This window comes from Scomber japonicus, chromosome 4, assembly GCF_027409825.1.
Source record: "Scomber japonicus isolate fScoJap1 chromosome 4, fScoJap1.pri, whole genome shotgun sequence".
Lineage (NCBI taxonomy): Eukaryota > Metazoa > Chordata > Actinopteri > Scombriformes > Scombridae > Scomber > Scomber japonicus.
This window is the reverse complement of record NC_070581.1, coordinates 8384335-8403603: the sequence shown is the minus strand read 5'-3', so window position 1 is coordinate 8403603 and position 19269 is coordinate 8384335. Positions and strand designations below refer to the sequence as shown.

The window sequence follows — 19269 nt, the reverse complement described above, 5'->3', positions numbered from 1 at the left end:
CAAAAATTAGAATAAAAGGATTATATCAACATATTTTCTTTTCTTAGTCTTGTTAACTGATACGGTGCATTACTTCAGATATTTTTATGGTGTACTATGTCAGATGTCATTTAGATTTAGCAGAATTAAGGTTCATTCACTCTTTGTAGGTTGTGTAAATCCCATCTTTCCTCTTTTTTTACCCCTGCTTTTCAGAAGCGGTAAATTTTCCATGCAGAACTGACATTTGCTAATGACCGTGATAAATCCAGTGAAATACATAATCATCCTCTGTTACCATGTCTCCTCCTATTATTATTGCAATCATCCCTAAAATTAGTACGTAGTAAGGAGAGAGGCAGATGCTCAAATGACACAAAAACAGCAACTCCAGCCTGGTGCGGCTGCTTGATAAATAAGCTAAATGTGTCTATGGCAGAATGCTTCACATCCACATTTAACCAGGTGCTAAAGCTTAAATAAATCTAGCCCTCTCTTTATTCTGATTCTGTGTGGCGGATGAGGTAGTCAGGGTCAAGCCTCCCCATGGTAATCAGCTTATATTATCATAGCTAGGAGCTGTCTTGTTAGATGCTGTCTCTCTTGGAGAGCATAAGTTATAACTAATAAGGCTTCAAAGAGTTTATTGACCTTAACACGGAAGGCCAATCACCTACTATTAAATGACCATGAGCAGCCCCAATCTCTCTAGAAAGGCACTGTATATCACATACCATTTATTGATCATTTTGATAGGTTTCTCTCCACGGTTGTAGGAATGGATCTTCTTGATGGCAAATTTCAATTCAAAATGGCTTGATAGATTGTGCCTTTACAGCATCATCATGCCAAGATTTCAGGGTGTTGACTGAGAGCACACAATCTGAGTGAAGCTCTTACCATATTTGTGGCTTGGAATCAAAGTGTCATACATGTTGTTCTCTCTCAGGGACAAAGTGTTGTTATGGTTTCAAGGACTTCATTGATGGTTGGAAGTTGGAGGTTGCAGTCCTTGGATTAATTGCATGTTTTCAAATCGAAGCTAGGTAGACAGATAACAGAATACTAGCAAGTACAGAGATTGCAAATGGGAATTTACTTGATCTACTCAAAATGTCCCTGCAGGGTTCCAGGTAGATGTTTTGAGTATCACCCTGAAGGCTGGTTCCCACTATAACCCTTTTACATACACAGGTTTTTTTTCCTGTAACACAAAAAAAAGGTTGGTTTGGAACGTTTGTGAAGAAAATTAAAGGTTCCTCACTGAACCCTTAAGGTGATTCCTTTAGTGATGGTTCTAGTTAGAACCCTCCGATGCTTCAAGTTGTAACGCCCAGTAAGGATTCCTCAGATATAAACAATTCTGACACAAATTCTCCAACTGTAAACTGTCTTTTTCTGCCTGAACAATGTTTATGCATTTATTTTTTCACTCTCAAATACCAATATTGTTATCAGCCCCAAAAATCTAGCATCAGTTGGGCTCTCCTATGATAAGTTATCTACAATTGCACACGTTTATTGAGTGTATCAGTTTTAACAAAATAAAGTTGTTTGTGGACATCATTATGCATGGGGAATACTGTAATTTCAAGGCTTTCTCAATCTTCATTAATGTGATTTTAATTAACAAGGGACTTCATCTACCCTCGAGGCATATTTAGGGTGGAGTGGATATTTTAGCACGTAACAGTTATGCACCTTCCTCGAGGGTTGCCAGCCTAGACTCTCCGTTATGAGACAATTTATATGCCTTGCTGGGGACTGCACTTTATTTGAAAAGAATTGGGAAGACTGTTTGATTGGCCTTGTTTGCTGCCAGCCAATAACTTTGTTACTATGTTTTCTCTCCTCTCTGCCTACCACATGTCCAACTGTGTTGCTTTTAAAAATACCAAATATAAAGGCAAAAATAATACAAATAATGGAAAGAGTCTACACTTATTGAATGTCATCAACAGGATGTATGAGCTCTTAAAGAGCTGTGAAGTAATATAAAATGGCTCATAGAGCTCAGAAATGTCTATTCACAACCTCAAAGGGTTAAAAAACTGCATAATTATTTAATGTGTCAATGGGAACAGTTGTATAAAATTCTAAGTGTCAAACAGACTAACTGCATCAACAAAGACACAACACTCACAAGTTGCAATTTAATACAACAGAAAAACAGCATCTGGAGTGGTGATGTAGACATGAGTAACATCGGTCAACCTGTTCACTCTCCACCATTATTGAGATAATCCCTGCTATTACCAAGTCTGACCTTTCAGTTACTGTCAGTTAAAACCAGGAAAGTTCACAGAAGATGTGGACAATCCTTGCACCTAAGAGCATTTCAAAGGTCAGAGAATGTGTCAGGAGTGCAAACTAATTTTCTACTCTCTCCCCTCTTTTCTCTCTTAGAACTTGCTGGTCAACCACGGATGAAGAGTGGGAGAAAACGGGTAAAACTGTGTATTGATGAAGGGTTTTACTTTGGCTATAAGAGTGGCACCTGTCGCATTCCTGCTTTAAATTATATGATAGTTGATTTGCTGTTAGCATGCACTTGTTTTTAAAACCTTCTTTTTATGCTATTTATCTAGAGTATCATTTGTTAAAGTTGCTCTATTATTCTGCACTGCTATATTCTATGAGGAAAACTTTTGAAGAATGAAAAAGTGTGTGTGTATTACACTAGGTTCACGGTCTGAGTCAGTACACTTTCAGTTCGGTCATTTCACAAGATCGGCAGAAGGCGTTTCTAAGATACGAGCTGTAAAGATGCATTCAGGCTCATTCGTCCATCAGCTGAATGTGAAATTCACCATACGTCCGAACCTCTGCTGCTTTTGTTGGAATGAAAAGGCAAAACAGATATGAGCTGTATCGAGTGCACAGGGACCGTCCGTGTTTTGATATGACTGAAAAAAAAAAACCTGATTTGAGTTATTGCTTTTGCTTCAGGGTTGTCTTTTTTTTTTAATGACACAGGGATCAGCTCAGGTAACCCTGGCCTTGACTTAAATTCATCAGACCTGTGTATGTGTTATATGATTTTATTAAACCATACATATCCTGTGATGATCTTGTTGGGGTCATTCATTTTTCTTTCCTGGATGCTCAGTCTATTTAATCCTTTAAATATTTCTTTTAGTTTTAAAAACTAAATATGTTGCATTAAAATTTTTCTCATTCCTCAAAAGAAAGAAATAATTCCCTTTGAAACCATTTTTCAAACTGAAATGATCGTGCTTCACAGAACAAGTAAAATAAGAAGAAACCTTGATGAGGTAGGTGGATCGTTAGTTAGAGCCTGACAAAAGCTACCCTACACTGTTGAAGCGTCAAAAGGGCAATGCACCAACTGCCATGCGGACATTTCCCAATTAAGCACTTCAGACTGAGCCACACAAGCTCAGATTTTACGTTTAAAATAGTGGCAGTAAAACTCACACTGCAACTTTTAGCCAAAACTTCTCATATACTTTTCAGCATATGAACTTTAATTTTGAGATGGGTGTTTTTGGCGTGGGAGGGATCATGCCCAGGTGTCTTTTGGGGGTACTAAACTGACACGGGAGCTGATGATAATAGAGAGCTCATTATTAAAATACAGATGTGGGTTCATTCAGGACTCTGGTAGACAGATTACCTTTAGGACTAGAGGAGTTTTTGTGTGTGACACAGTGTTAGTGAGTTCCTGCATGAAGATACAAGAAAACAAGAAACAGAAGTACAGTACAAAGTGATGAGAGATCAAATTTCTACAAAGAAAGAAAACATCTACAGTCTGACATTGAAGAAATGAATGAGAAATATTGCTTATTAAATTTGAAACTTGATGACACTAAAATGAAACCTTGTGATTTTGTCCATGAATAAAATATGTGAAATATACTTTATGTATGTCTCTGACCAAGTTTTTTATCTTCACATGATGAGAAGTTACAAAGTGTTATCTCATGCTCATCCATCCTACATTGTACTGACCAGTGGATATTATGTTCTAAGATGGAAACCCATTCACTCCAGTGAAAAAAAAAGTTTGGGGTGTTTATATATACATGTATATATTATTGGTAGGGTCGGCTGTTCCTGAGCATACCCACACATGGAAACAATGTATTGTTACCAGCCTCATTGTTTAGCTTTCACCTTACCTACTGCTGCTGCTTCACATTGAAAGCATTCAACAGTTTATTGTGAAGAGGCCATTAGAAACACAAAGTATTCATCACTGCTGGTAGTGCTGACTGCAAACGTTCCAAAATGTGTCGACAAAAACCACATGGTCATTCTCTGCATTGACGGTGTTGACAGAAGATCAGTTTTAAATGTTGCAAGGAGTAATGGAATAAGAAGGAGCAACCACAGTGAAGAGCTGCAGGCTGCACATACCTCCAACTCCTCTCAACAAGGTAACCAACTAATTATTATGTTTTGATCTGCTGTTATATAGAATACTGCTTGCACTATTTTGCAGCATGAAATCTGGGCTCAGTTGTCATGACATATTGTAAGAAAGCTAATTAGAGTCTCACTTCTTTATATACACACTGTGAGATTGGTTGGCAGAGCTGTAAACGGATGTAACAGTTGCTCTTTGTTGTATGTCTGACAACTTTACCAAGGAGTGTTTGCTGCTCCCAGAATTCTGGGACATGTAGTATTAAAACCATACTCGTTGTTACCTCCGAAGACCAACATCACTGCAGTGTTGTGCTTTTCCTTGGGGACCAGGTCCATTCAGGTTCAACTCATTTTTCTGTCATTCATGGCAAGGGAATACACATTATTATAGAGGGAGTAACAACACCACGTGCAGATAAATATGTATTTTGAATTTCCAGGGTCAAGAGAACGTCCTCATTATCACTATATAGGTGTATGTAGACAGATATTATTCAAAACACAAAATTATAAAGGAAAAACATTCATGTAAATATTTTTTAAAAGTTTATTAAATGTAGTGAAATTGTACTCCAATTCATATTCAAAAATTCTTTTAATTACATTTTCTACAATTAGACAAGCTGTGAGTCGTGAGCCTTTTAGCCTGAGGTAAATGAAATAGTCATAATTAGGAGGATTGTGAAGTACACTGCTATCCTGGTGCCTGAGCTGGATGTTAATTTTTTTTAAAAAGGGGAAGATTGTAGTCAGTTAATGAAAACAAAATAATTGTTTCTCAGTGAATTTGCCTCATTTTGAAGGATTTTCCCCCCCTAACCTGTGTGTATTATTTCCAGGCAGTTGTGTGCAGGAGATGCTGTATCGTGTGTGAGCGACAGCGAGGTGTACCCAGGTGTGCAATAATGTACTTGATTGACTTAATATAACAAGTTTGACTCGAGTGCCTACATTTTCTCAGCTCGGGGGAAATTCTCTCTGAGATGTAGCTTTAAATTCTTTAGTGAGGCAGCAGTAACTGGCTCAGAGCACAGAGTTTGGCTGGCAACGCTCTGCTGCTATGCACCTCACTGTCGAGCTGCTTCACACACACACACACACACACACACATTTGGGCCAATCTTAATAAAAGAAATGACACGGGGGTGGAGAAGGGAGGGCGGAGGATGCGGACACGCAGATGTTGCTACGGTAACAGCGGTGAGCAAAGGCTGGGAGCTGGAAGGCAGCAGGTTAGAAAAGAGAAGTGAGGAAGACGACATTCGGCGCATTCAAATGCGTCCGTGCTCTCTCCCTGTTGATCCTGTGTCATACCCAATTACCACTGCAGCGAGGGAAGGGAGGGAGTGCAAGAACGTGGGGATGTAGGGGGGGGTGGGTGGTGGGTGGTTGGTTGGGTAGGAAGTAGAGGAAAGGAGAGAGGAGGGAGGGGGGGTTGTACAGAGAATATAGAAAGAGAACGAGGAGGATTCTGGTATCTGCTTGAACCTTTCAGAGAGATGCTTCCACGTACAGGTGCCGAGGTAACACCCACGCCTGTCATTACACGTTTAGGAGGGGAAGGTGGTGGTAAAAATATTTCTTATATGTAGCTTGAAGACAAAGAAAGATGGGTGAAGATTTCAGTGTGTGACAACTGTTGTGTAAAATGTAGGAAAATGTGTATGAACTCAAGACTCAGCTCTGCCTACACATTTGTCCCTGAACTATAACATGTTGAGACAAGTTTCTTTTGTTTGTGTGAGTGTGTGTGTGCATATGTGTATTGTACAATAATCATATGTTTGTGTAGAAAGAAGGAAGGGAAAGGCGTCAGAGTGTTTTTCGTCCCTTTTTATTCACGTATCTTTGTCCTAATGACATGTTTACTACAGCCCGGTTCTAATTATCATCGTTTCGGCCATCATTTCTGTCAGCTGTGATAATATTGCGCTCGCCAACATAATGGCTGAGATCTAAAAACATGTTTAGCCCGATGAACCCAGGCACTTTATTCTAAAATAAAATTGAACATGGAGTACACCTGAAATGTTGGTGATGGTCCCTCATTGTACAAGAAAACTAGGACAAGAAGATCAAAGCTAATTCAGGTAGGTAATCAGATTTTCATATTATATATAATGAACCAGATTTTTCTTTTTGTGCCTTGGTGTTATGATAAAAACTACAGGTTATGTCCAATTCTCCACCTATCCAACGAGATACAGTTAGATTAGGTTTCATGCAATTTGTCTTACAGCCTATTTAAAATAAGAGCCACCACCACCACTACCAACCCCTCCCCAAACAAACACACACACACAAAAAATGCAACACACACACTTATACCAACCTGCCACAAGGGAAATCAATGAGTCTTTCTGTTGTCTCTCCCCTCCATCAGATTATCAGAAACACCGACATCTATTAGCCTGACACTCCATCTGCTCAACACCCAGGTCTGAGTGTGTGTGTGTGTGTGTGTGTGTGTGTGTGATGCTCTGCAGAGGCCTTCCTCACTACGCTGCACCCCCGATTAAAGACTTCCACCACTCTAATGCCATTAAAGGGATGAAAAAAAAAGCAGAAAAGGTGGTTGAGGGGGGGATGAGCGAAAAGAAGAAAAACAGGGCAGGGAGAGAATGGTCTGCTTAACCTCTGCTGTCTGACAGAGCAGGCGAACGTGCAGCGAGAGAACGATTTAATCCCTCTGTAGTAGCCCGGATTAGTTCTCCGATTTATCACTGGCTCGCTCTGTTCTCTGGGCCTCGCTGTCATTTTCTCTCCCCTCTTCATCCCCTCTTTCTCTCTCGGTAATGCGTCTGGTACTGAGTGGCTTAATGCTGTATAATGTGGTGACTTCTCTTTATCTGCCTATTGTCATTACTCTTTCTTTAGGACAAAAGGCTTCTATTGTGAGCTAAAATGGTACAAATATCAGTGTGTGTGTGTATGTAATGGCACGTGAGATGTGTTTTTGTACTCAGGAATAGCAGTACTTTGAGCTAAGTCAGCATGCTAACATACTGGTGTTTGGCAGGTATTATATTTACCATGTTCACCATATCACTCCAGCATGCTAACGTTTGCTGAGTAGCACCTAGCATACAGTATTTCAATTGTTTTTCAGGTTTTTGATCATAAGTAATGACACATTCAAATTTTGACATGAGGAAGGCACTAGATGAAACTTTTGGGGATCCCAGAAGACATTACAATTCATCCTGAGAATGACATGAATGTCTGTGTTTAGCTCAAAACCAAACATGTCAACCTCATAATGTATGTAGGCTTCATCCTTCTTGTCTAGGAGTTGCAGAGATAGGCTAATTCAGTCTGGACCAAAGTGGTGGAGTAATTTACAGATCAGTATCACCATCCAGTAAGCCATTAGCCTATACTGTGGCTTAAACACAAAAATCTCAGGTTGCACCTTGAAAGAAACATTTGACCATTTTGTCTACCTTTCAAAATGCGAGATTGCTATTGATCTCATGTCTGTCCGAAGCCAAGACGTGCTAGCTCTTTGTCCCAATGTCAAAAACACACCTTCCGATAAGGACTATATGGGAACAGGACCTAGACAAGATACACTCCTTTTCTATATGCATAAGCTTTCTAGTGCATCAAGTAGACATCTAGAATTAATCCTGAGATGAATCCTTTTGTGATAAATGCAAACATGCCCCGTCTGCCAAGAATTGATTCTGTCCAAACAAAGTATGCTAGCCTTCACCTCCTTACTGACTTGATGAGCTTTACCACACAAACATGAGGTGTGCAGAGTGTCTCTGGCTTTAGCACTAGTTGCCAGATAAAATCAGCAATCATGGGTTTTGATTTGGTTGGTCACGATCACTGCACACAGCTATTGTTAGAAAAGAAATGATTCCACAGCGTAACTCCCCCTAAAAACACAATTTGTTGTTCCTACAGTTTTGTTCATGTGCGGATTAAAAAAAACAAGATAGGACATCTAAAAGTCCACTTTAGAAGTATTAGAAGACATATTCTTGAACTTGTCACAAAGCTAGAACCACTCTTTGTTCTCACGAGACATTAGGCTGCTGACTATTATCTCATCTCGCTCTCAGAAAGTGAATAATTGTACAAATGTTGAACCACATCTTTCAAGACTGAGAGAAATGATGCAGAACCCTTGTGGACCATCTGGGGAAAATATTTCAGTGTTATTGATGCGTGGATCAGCTCTGATATCATCCAAATCTACATATATGCATAAATCATCCACCAACCACCCACCCAAGCGAGTTAATTCCTTCAATTTAGAGATCATTACCATTGCTTCTCAGTGGGACACATGTACGTGTGATGATATGGTAAAATTTCACACTGAAGTAGGCTTGTTTAAATTAAAACTACTTCTTCTTCTTTGGTGTTGTAGTGTGTACAGGGAAAATGGAGCATTTCAGAACGTCATATCCGTGACAAGAACAAATGGTGGTAGAGACGCTGCGTTTCATTGGAAGAAGAAGAAGAATTGTTCGCTTTATTGTCTACTACTTTTCATATTTTTATATTTTCCTCATTAATTATGTATTATTTCACCCACCTGCAACCCATACTATTAATCAGATTGTTGTTTTTTATGACCAGGTGAATTAACCTGGGTGCCTGCAGGTATAACTGAGCTGCACATCACTAGTTGGTGGTCTCTGACTGGGTATTGTTGTGCAGTGCAATCTTCAGAAATCCTGAAACACTGGTGACATGCATCATTCCCTCAAGCCTGTCAGGATCTCATCAGCGGCGTCCGACATGACGTGTGTGACAGACAGCTAGTAAACAGAGGCCGATCCTTAGTCCACTGTCCTTGTTAAATTTTAACAAATGCACTACCACTCACCTGCTGTCAAAATGTCCGCTCTCACTGCCACTGTCAGGAGGCTCACATTAAATGGCATCCATCTTGTTAGGCAAAAGAAATTCAGCCTTGGTGCCTGCTTATTAAATGTAGCTTTTCAGGTAGAAAAGCGAAGGGAAAAAGATAAATGTACTGTCCACCAGAATTGTTAAAACAGAGCAAATCTCTTTCTGCTGAGCATTTCTGAGTTAAGGGACGATTCCCACTGGAGCTCCACGTGTAGCATAACAGGCCCTTAAAACAGTGTTTGCATTTCAGCCAACTCAAGAAGTATACTTCATTAAGCAGAGGAGTTTACATTTTCTACTGCAGAAAAATAAAAACAATCTGTTTATTATTAAAACAATAAAACCATTCATAGAAAGTTTATAATAAATCATTATGATAAACCAGTAAAAAATCTGTAATGTTTGGAATATGATTCTTAGTCACCAGTAGAGGCTTAATTGATGCCACTTGCATCAGCCTCTGGCCACCTAATCAATCATCAGGACGCCAATGTAGTCGCTATTCTGGAGGTTTCTGTCTTTGTCTTCAGAGCAGTGTCAGACACACCTTGCACCTGGCCACCTCCGTTACTCTTTCATCAACGCATTTTGAAATAAATGTGCCTTTTTCGAAAGAGTTAAAAGATATAGGTACGAGATGGAAGCACCTTTTAACGCAAGTTTTGACAGCGAACATTTAACTCAAATGACTGATCAGCTGTTTCCACTGTCAGCATCTTCACAGGTATTCCCATGACATGCAAAGATATGGACAATACTAGCTCACATGAAAGAACAGTTACAGCTTGTCCAGTTGAAACAAATTCCTGAAGACATCTCCATATTTCCTTTGTAGAAGGTAAATTCACCTAAGTAGCCTATAAAGAATAAACACGGAATAACTAAAATAAATGAATCATCAATGAACTATCAATTGGTTTAACACACAATGAATGTTTGTATAGAGGGTGAATAATCTTCATTAGAGCATGTGTCCTTCAAACACAAAGCTTTCCTACACTTCAGCTATTTACATAGCTACTTAGCGTAGCTTTCAGATTACACACTTGCTGCCGTTACCTAGCAACTTAGAATGTTTAAACATTAACCTTGTGAAAATAAATGCATTTTATATACAGGTAAAATGTTACCTATAGCTGCAGTTATAGGTATTAATACCTGTTTTCAATCTGGATTCACCTTCACTGTTTTTAACAGTAGGGGGTGCTATACAACATTATTTTAGGAAAAGTCAAAGACTGGGTGAAAATGAATACTTTATCAAAACTTAACACTCAAAAAGAACAACGTTGGTCATGTACATACTTTTTTCAAAGCAGCCATCTTTAATGTTTGAAGGGTGAAGGTGGAACATTGGGAAAAACAACTTATTTACTTACAATGCAATGTACTTTATACATTTTTTGTTGTTTAATTTGTGCAGGTGTCAGCATAATTCTTTTCTTCTTTGGTGTATATGTGAGCCTTGAGTTGGGGAATACTTCAGGGTTCTGTTTTATGTCCCCACAACCTGCAAGATTTGTTCTTATTGCCGTGACATGACATGAAATTTTATACACCAATGACATTATATAGAAACTGATGCTGCTTTAAAATGATCAGGCTTATATTATGGATTGGCTGTCTAATATACATCTTTCTCTGGGGGAAAAGAGACACATTGCATTCCAACTGATTTAAGATTTTGCCAAAATTCTCTTTAAAAATGAATCTGCTAACTTCCATGACTTTTAATCTCCTCTTAAAATCTTGTATTAATTGTGAGATTGCTTCCTGTTATCTATAAATGTCCTATAATACTAATCACTTGCTGTGTGTATGTGCGTTGGTGTGAAAATGTGTGCATTTCTGAACCAGCACGATCACATATCATGGGGATGATCTTATAAGAGCAGTAAGGAAAGCTGATAATGATTGTTGGTGCCATCCTCGGTCCATTTCTAACAAGTTGACCCATACACACCTCATTATAGAGCATCCTCTTACTTTGAGTTGCATCATATCATTATATGTGTACGTGTGCATGTGGATGTGTTTGAAAGAGACATTCAACACCTTGTTAGTATAGGGAAAAAAGAAGAAAAGGTCATATTGTTAATAACATCTGTTCTATATGGTCATTAACAGCATAAGTTCATCCTTTAATTGAAGTCTGGATCAGGTGATTCACTGTTTAGCTTTCATAGGTGCTGACCGAGGATTGAGAAATGCTAAGTTTCAGAGTATCATCTCTCATTATTTAAATTGCCACTGATTAAAGACTGTCTGCTTGATTAGACCTCCGGCCTTTCTCGGTCTGTGTCATCACTCAAGTACTGCTCTAAATCAAAGTCTGCATATAGCCTGGAATGGCCCAAATACTCTAAAGTGTTCTTTCACCTCCCATTTTATTGAGGGTACTTTCAGAGTTGACATGTGTGAACTTGGGGTGGGAGTGTCACCCAGCATGCATTTGACTTCAACCAGGAGCGATTGAAAAGGATATCAACCTGACTTATAACTCCTAAGGTTTCCCTTCTACAGCTGTATTTGTAGATTGTTTTCGATGAGGAATTAACTGTTTACATTTGGTTGATGTATTAAAATATGATCTGCCTCTTTTTCAGTGATGTGAGGACCCGCATTGGTCATCCTGGGAAGTCCAATCTCAGCGAGCCCTTTGGTAATTCAGTGTTCGCTGTAGTGTGTTTTCCATGGCTGAACGTAAAGTTTGGATAAATAGTATAAGCCTATCTGTCAATCTTCTCATTTCTTTCCCAATTCTCTCAGTTTCTATTATCTGTTTATTCATTCATTTCACTCTCAACAGGGTTTAAAGCTCAAAAAGTGCCTGTTAGTGGACCTATGAGGTGATGTTTTACAAGTGTGAAAGTGTAATGATCAGAGGCGAGCTGAGCAGCTGATATTAGCTACAGTGTTAAAACTTCCAGAACTGAATTGTGTGGTTTTGTTCATAGTGCTCTTGATTGACATCTTTCCAACTCTTCTCCATTAACCTATTCCTTCATATATCTGTATTTGTACATTGTGATGAATGTGGAGATCTCACATAATAACCAGCATCAGCCTAACTTGACCTCACTTTAACCTGAACAGTCAAAGTAGCTGTGTATGTATGCAGGACATTTAGATATATAAATAAAATTATATGAGATGAATAAACTCAATAAACATAAACATTCTTTTTTTTAAATCATTTTACCAATAAATTGTTAAAGAACTAATTCAAATTTGATCCAGAATTTGAACTGTTGTTATTAGAGAAACACAAACAGCATTAAATAAGGGCAGTTTCAATAATTGTTTTTAATTAATAATGATCCTATCTGCAGTATTAATATACTGTATGCTCGGGTTATCAACCATTGTCCCCCATTAACTGTGATATTAAGCTAAGTTCTTAGCAAAATGTTTGGAAATTACACCCCATTCTCTCTATTGTGATCCAGTTGGGTCCATTGATAATATAAATATTCTTCTGATAACTTGAGACACCATCTGCATGAAATATGTGCAGCCTCAGAGATAATAATATCTTGTGGTGTAATGTTAGATAACACTGAAAACATTTTACTGACTTGAATGGGCATATCTTTGGTTTGCATTATCCCATATGGGGTTTAGTGGGATTTCTTATTCTATAAATGGTTTAAATATTATAAAACAATCATTCAGCTTTTACCTTCACAGTTTATATATATTCTCGCTACTTTTACAATTGCAGCACATAAAACATTCCCATGTCTGTCTAATAATAATAATCATGAGGTAACATATTATGCATGCATGCTTGCTTTATAGAGATACTTCACAGAGATAGTGTCTGTCTGGCTGAGAGGAACTTGGACTCAGATGTAATAACTGAAAGGTTCAGCACTATTTTACTCATGGACTGTGACACATGGATTTCTGGGAAATCAATAGAAGACGGGTCTTGTCTCTACATAAATGAAGGTACAAAGACGCTTGCATTCTCTCGATAGAGGCCTTATCACACTGGACCAAAGATGAAGATCTGCTGTCTGTGTCTTGCTGCTCCGCATATACGCCTCAGGAGTTCCTCTGCTATTTGTTTTGATGCTTTATGATGGTTGCTGCAGATATGATATTTCTCGAGGTAACACAGACAACACAATCCATGTCCACTCGCCATTATGGAAACTAACAAATGCTCAGTGTCAAAAACTCTTCAAAATGTTCATCATTGTATGTGTCGCTCCACTAGGCACAGCCAAATCCTTGACTTGTACAATGTTTCTGGCTCGTACAGTGAATCTGTGACCCTGCATCCACTGGGGACAGCTGATCACAACTGCATGCACTCTATCCTTGTGAGCTGCACTCTCCTAAAGATGTTCTGACATGGTCTGATGATTCTGCAATGACTCTCCGGGGCTGTTTGGACTGTCCGAAGTGAAACAAGTTTGTTTTTTTTCTTTTTGAAACATTGCAGTGATATTGATGACCTTAGAGATGTTGTCAGCTCTTGGGTGTCACTTTATACAGATACATCCATCCCTAACAACACAGTGAAAGACTTTCCAGATGACCCTTTGTCACTAAATCTTCTCCTGAATGAGAAAAAGAAAGACCCTCAAGGATGGTAAGCCTCCTGAAACAGAACAGGAGGTGAAAGTGAAAATAAGAAGTGTAAAGATTGAGCATGAATATGGGTTTCATAACAAAGACTGTGTGGGATCAACTGAAAATCTTTATTAGCTACAGAAATAAATCCAAGAGGAACATAATAAATACGGTCCACAGTTTTAATGGCATTACCTTTGATCTTAAACGTGGGTTCAGGTCCTCTTGCCCTTCTTTTTAATGACAGACCTGCAGCGAAATGTTGTAATGTGTAAAAGCCAGAACTCACTCTGGTCTTGATTATACACTGTGTGTGGATTGTTGCTTTTTACCTGTGCAGATCCACTAGGGGCTAAAGTTCAATGTATCTGATAATGGTTTTCAGCTGGCGGAGGATGGCGAGGTAGTGGAAAAAAATGTCTGATGTCATACCTGTTGCCAACAGCAACCCCACAGTTGTATTAAATAAGTGTCTAAAAGAGGCCTTGGCATCTGTAGTCATGAAGTCTTTTGAAAAAGTCATAAAGTGAATGCTGCAGAGGGGAAGAGATGAACATATTTTGATAGACTAACTGAAATGGGCATACAGGATATTTCATCCATTTAATATATTTTTTCTTTGTATATTTGGTTCTTTACAAATATGCAGTTCCGTATTTAATAAAGATAGAATTATTACAAATAATAACACTTTAATGTAATTGCATTATATTATGATAATAAGGAACGGAAAAGTCAACACTTAATTAACCTGATTATTCTAATAGCAAAATTTCATATCCACAAAGCTAAATTCTCCAAAGGTCGACCTTTCTTTCCTGTATTTGAAATTGATTTAAAAAACTACCTTGAATGTATAAAAATGGTTAAAGATAAGAAATGTATACATACTGAAAATATAATTCAAGAACTATTTAGAGAAATGTAATCTTTTATCCAGTGAAGCTTTAGGATTTCAGCACTGCAGCATCATGTAGTTGCACTGGAGACCTTGAGTCCTTTGTATGAGCTGCTGTTACATAAATATGATTTAATTATTTTTTTTAAACAGATGTCAGACTGAAGCAAGATTACTAGTATTATTATTATTATTGTAAACTTAATCTCAAATAGAGGGTTTGATTAAAGGTGGTTTTGAGGGGATTTAGATTAGACTGTTATCCTTTAATTAAGGAAATATTAAACTTCAGACAAATCCAAATGAAGATTGTTAATCAGTCCCATTTAAGGAAAGGTTCAAGTTTTTCATGTCTGTCTTAATACAGTATTGATGTGCCAATATGAATGTAGAAATGGGTCTTTGTCGTTCAACAATTCCTACTCTGCATATTGGCCTTGGAACATAACTAAACTGTAAGAAATGGGGGATTAAACTCCACAGTATATGAGGTTAATATGATTCTTCTGTAGTCAAATTTTGTTGATTGATTTATTATTTGAATGACAACCTGCTGCAACTCTTTGAGTGTTTAGGTGCATGTATGACATCTCAGAGCTCACCAGCGTTCCTTGTTCTCCTCCAGACCTCGACTTGCATATATGCCTCTGCATCTAATAAGACATGGAATATGGTTCAGTCTCAAGAACTTAAGCGAAAACTGGTACACAAGAATATGGCTCGAGAATGACTCAAATGCATGATGCAGAGTTATCTATGGTGTGGTTGGTATGACCTTTAAAACAGATTGTTACCTGAGAAGCAGTGAGCCAACACAATAGTCTAGAATCAATAGCTTAGATCTGAATTGTCAACTGAAGTTACAAATTATGAAAGCATCAGTTTTTAAGCAAGTTGGTGACAGTTTTGTAGGAGTGCTTGCTTGCTTCCTGTAGTGGCTTCTCACTGAGAATGGAGTTCAATTTGTTTGGAGTGACAAGCTGGCGTCTGGGTCTTGTAATAATGAGAAAGTCCTCCGGTCCAGGATTTGAAAAGTTCCCCTTGGAAGAGAGGTCTTGGTTTAAGCTCTTCTAGTTTTGGTTCTTAACTCATGACTCTAGATTTTGGTGTTTCACCTCCTATTGTTCCAGATCACGCCTTCAGACTAGCAAAAAGGCCAGCTTTTTAACCGGCATGGCAGAGAGCAAGAGCAACAGCAGAGAAACAGAGGCAGGAAAGCAGAGGCAAAAAGCCAGGAGCTAAAAGCATGGTTTCTTAGATAAGGGATTATTTTAAAGTTTCAGTCTGCCCGCCCTGAAGATGCTTCCTGGCCAATCACAGGGAGTGCAGAGTTCTGAGGAGGCAGAGGCAGAGGCATGATAATATTTCCAATTTAACAACTGCGTGATTTCTAATTTTGTATTTTTGATAGCAGATTTGGGGTTTTGAGCGGAAAACAAGCAGAATGGTTTTAAACATGATGTTAGTGTTATCAAGGATGATAGAATTATGTTACTTATAGGCTCAAAAGCAATGGAATAAAAGTACATATGACATACAACATTAATGCTCCATAGAAAAATCTATACTTTAGAGTTTGTGTGTGTGTGCAAGCTGTCTGGTTTCCCAAATCCAGTTCTTGAGTGAGATTAAAGTTGGTGCCAGCTCATTTCTGTGAGTGACTGACTCTTAGAGGTGAGTTATGATAGCCAGTGGTAGGGTTTGTTTATCCAAGTGGTTCTATCAGTTCACACTGGAGGTGGGAATTGGTCTTTCCATCTTGCTGGAGGGATGAAAGGTGGTTTGGCTCAGTGAGAAGTTTGAAAATCTCATGTACTGGATGTGTATTCCTGAGGGCTTAGAGAAAGAGCCAGTCCTGTCGTTTGAGGCTTGTACTGTCTGCAGTCAAAGCCATGAGGTGACATTCCTCTTCAAATGTGTAGCGTCAGTAAAAAATTTGGTGCTGGCAACAACATCTACACGCGACTACTAGAATGTATCGTTGATGAGAAACATTTTGAGAGAAGCAAAAAGAGAGAATTTAATTTTAAACAGGCTGTAATTTTAGAGGATATCAAATCAATTTAACTAACGCAGACTGCTAAAACATGTTATTAGCTTCAGATGAACTTTGCAATGCATATTTGCTCAGAGAATAGCTTCAGGATCAGTGTGGAGAATAGGAATTGTCACAGTGACAAAGACCCATTTCCTCCTACATTTTGGCTTGTCAATATTGCATTTAAAAACCCAAACCTATACTTTAACATCACTGATTTGTATTAAAAAGATGTTGCTTTATTTTCCACCTGTTCCTCTAATCTGCACTTATCTGTTTTGAAAGTCTGGATTCTGAATTTGATGCTTGACCTGAAGTTTGACCTACTGTATGCTAGCATATGTTCCTCACAATCATATAACTGCTTTTTGTACTAACCCGAGCCTTTGAAGCATGAGAAACACAGTATTGAAAAGTATCACCTAGTAAAGTTATGACAATAGAATAAAATGTGTGTTTTTCTGCTTATCTTACCTGACAGAAACATGCATGTCTGAAGTTCTCTCTCTTGTTTTGGGCTCCTGAAGGAAAATACCTGATTATTTAGCAATTAAATTCAAAGTAGCTCATTACACATAGTCATTTTGACAGTAATTAATACACAGATATTGATTACTGCAGCTTCACTGTAGAACACAATATACTGGCATCTCATCATTAATGGTAATGGTATTTAAATGAATTTATCTTTATTAAAATGGTGCTTGTAGCTTAAGTAACTTGGGAAATCCTCTATATATCTCTATGATGCCTACAACATTAGTTAGTAGCTTATTCTATATGACAAATTGAGTAGCTGGGTCACTTTTAACAAGAGGATAGTGGAATATAGCCTCCGCTTACCTGCACCCTAAAAAATCCATTATTAACAAGGAGCCAAGAGCCAAAACATCTATTTATTTGCTACCAGCCAGTCTCATGCTCCCTCAAACTGCCCCCTGGACATGTCATTATTTACCCAATTATAACAAGACTGCATTTTTTATATTACTATATCCACAGCTTTCGGACCAAGACCTATTTAATGATGTATGACAGAGGGTCCATTTGGCCTTCCCCTATGGCCCCCTGATTGGCAGACAAGGCTAAGACATTATAGATTTTTTTAATGATTTTTTTAGTTTAGTTTAGTTTTACATATCGTCCCTCTGTCCAGTAAATGTTCTGTGATCTGTGTCTTTGTGGATGGAGAATGCAACATGTGATGACAAAGGGGGTCTACATGTGAACACATGTGGGAGCTTGTATGTGAGTGTCTATATGCTCACTCTTTTACTGTAGGTTCATGTTGAACACTGAGGAAAGGAACACACACATACACACACACAATGCTCTAGGTATAGATAAATGTTTCAGATTTTGCCTTGATCTAGTTAAACAGTTAATCATGTTAGACTTTACTTTGTTAAAATCCCATTTCAGACAAATATGCAAAATTAGGTTTCTGGAATGAAAGCCCTCTGGGAAGAATGGCTGTGCGATTTCCACCCTGGCCTTCTAAATTTGTGTGGGCCAGCTTAATTGGGGCTAAGTCTTATCAAAACCTTGTAGTATTTTTCTAGCCTAACTAGAGGTTGCTATGGCAACGTGCCAGTAGGTAACAGAGGTCTAAAAGACAATTGGAGAAATAAAAAAATATCTTTCAAGCTGGAAACACCAGACTGGCTTCCAAAACTGACTAATGAGCATTCCGGTTTTTTTCATGTTTCTCAACACATGAAAAACATATTTATAAATCAGAACTCATAAAGTCAGTTAGAAAAATATAATACCTCATCTTTAGTTGTAAGAAATCTCCCAAGTGAGTAAAAGTAAAATGCATGCATCATGTATATTTTGTGTATTACTATGTAATAACATCATTAAAGTCAACATCAATCATTGTAACAGTAATAATAAGAAAACTGTACATCAACTGAATAATTGTCCCTACACTGAAGGTTTTTTAGTTTAACCACTAAAGCTGCAGACATACATTTCAAGAGCACTATTCCATTAGCCTGCTGCAACTTGTTACAACTAAGCCCATCACATAATCCTGCAAAACTAACCAGATAATTTATATCTTCAACACACTGTTTGAGAAATGCAATTTTCTCCTGGAGAACTTTATTGAGTCAGGAGTAAAGAAATGTATTGGTTTTTAACTCCGAGGCTCAGACTTACCAAACATCATATTGCACTTTGTGGTTAGATCTTGCAACACGCATCGGATCTGTAGGCAAACAACTTCACATCAGAGCTCTAAAGAAATCTGAGCAATAACAACGTTTTTTTCTGTGTGTGTGGTGTGTGTGTGTGTGTGTGTGCGTGTGTGTGTTGGGGAGGGGGGGTGGGGGGGGTGATAGGACCACAGCCAAAAGATGTAACTTTTATTAATTGTGCGTGAAAATTCTTTGTCCACTGTAAGCAGGTTTGTGATGGTTGTTGAATTATTGAACAATGCATTAAATATGCAGCATATTCAGGCTCCCTAATTTCCAAGCATTTTCCAAGTGCATTC

At 38.2% G+C, this 19269-nt stretch overlaps 1 protein-coding gene across 1 annotated transcript in view; it reads left to right on the top strand.

The window, feature by feature from the left end:
• chchd6a (coiled-coil-helix-coiled-coil-helix domain containing 6a) overlaps nucleotides 1–3175 on the top strand; it is a 93393-nt gene extending 90218 nt beyond the window's left edge. The window contains exon 8 of the mRNA XM_053317420.1: nucleotides 2386–3175. Within this exon, the coding sequence (XP_053173395.1) occupies nucleotides 2386–2409 (24 nt within the window). The 3' untranslated portion in view covers nucleotides 2410–3175. The remainder of the gene's footprint in view (nucleotides 1–2385) is intronic.
• Nucleotides 3176–19269: the final 16094 nt, after the last annotated feature.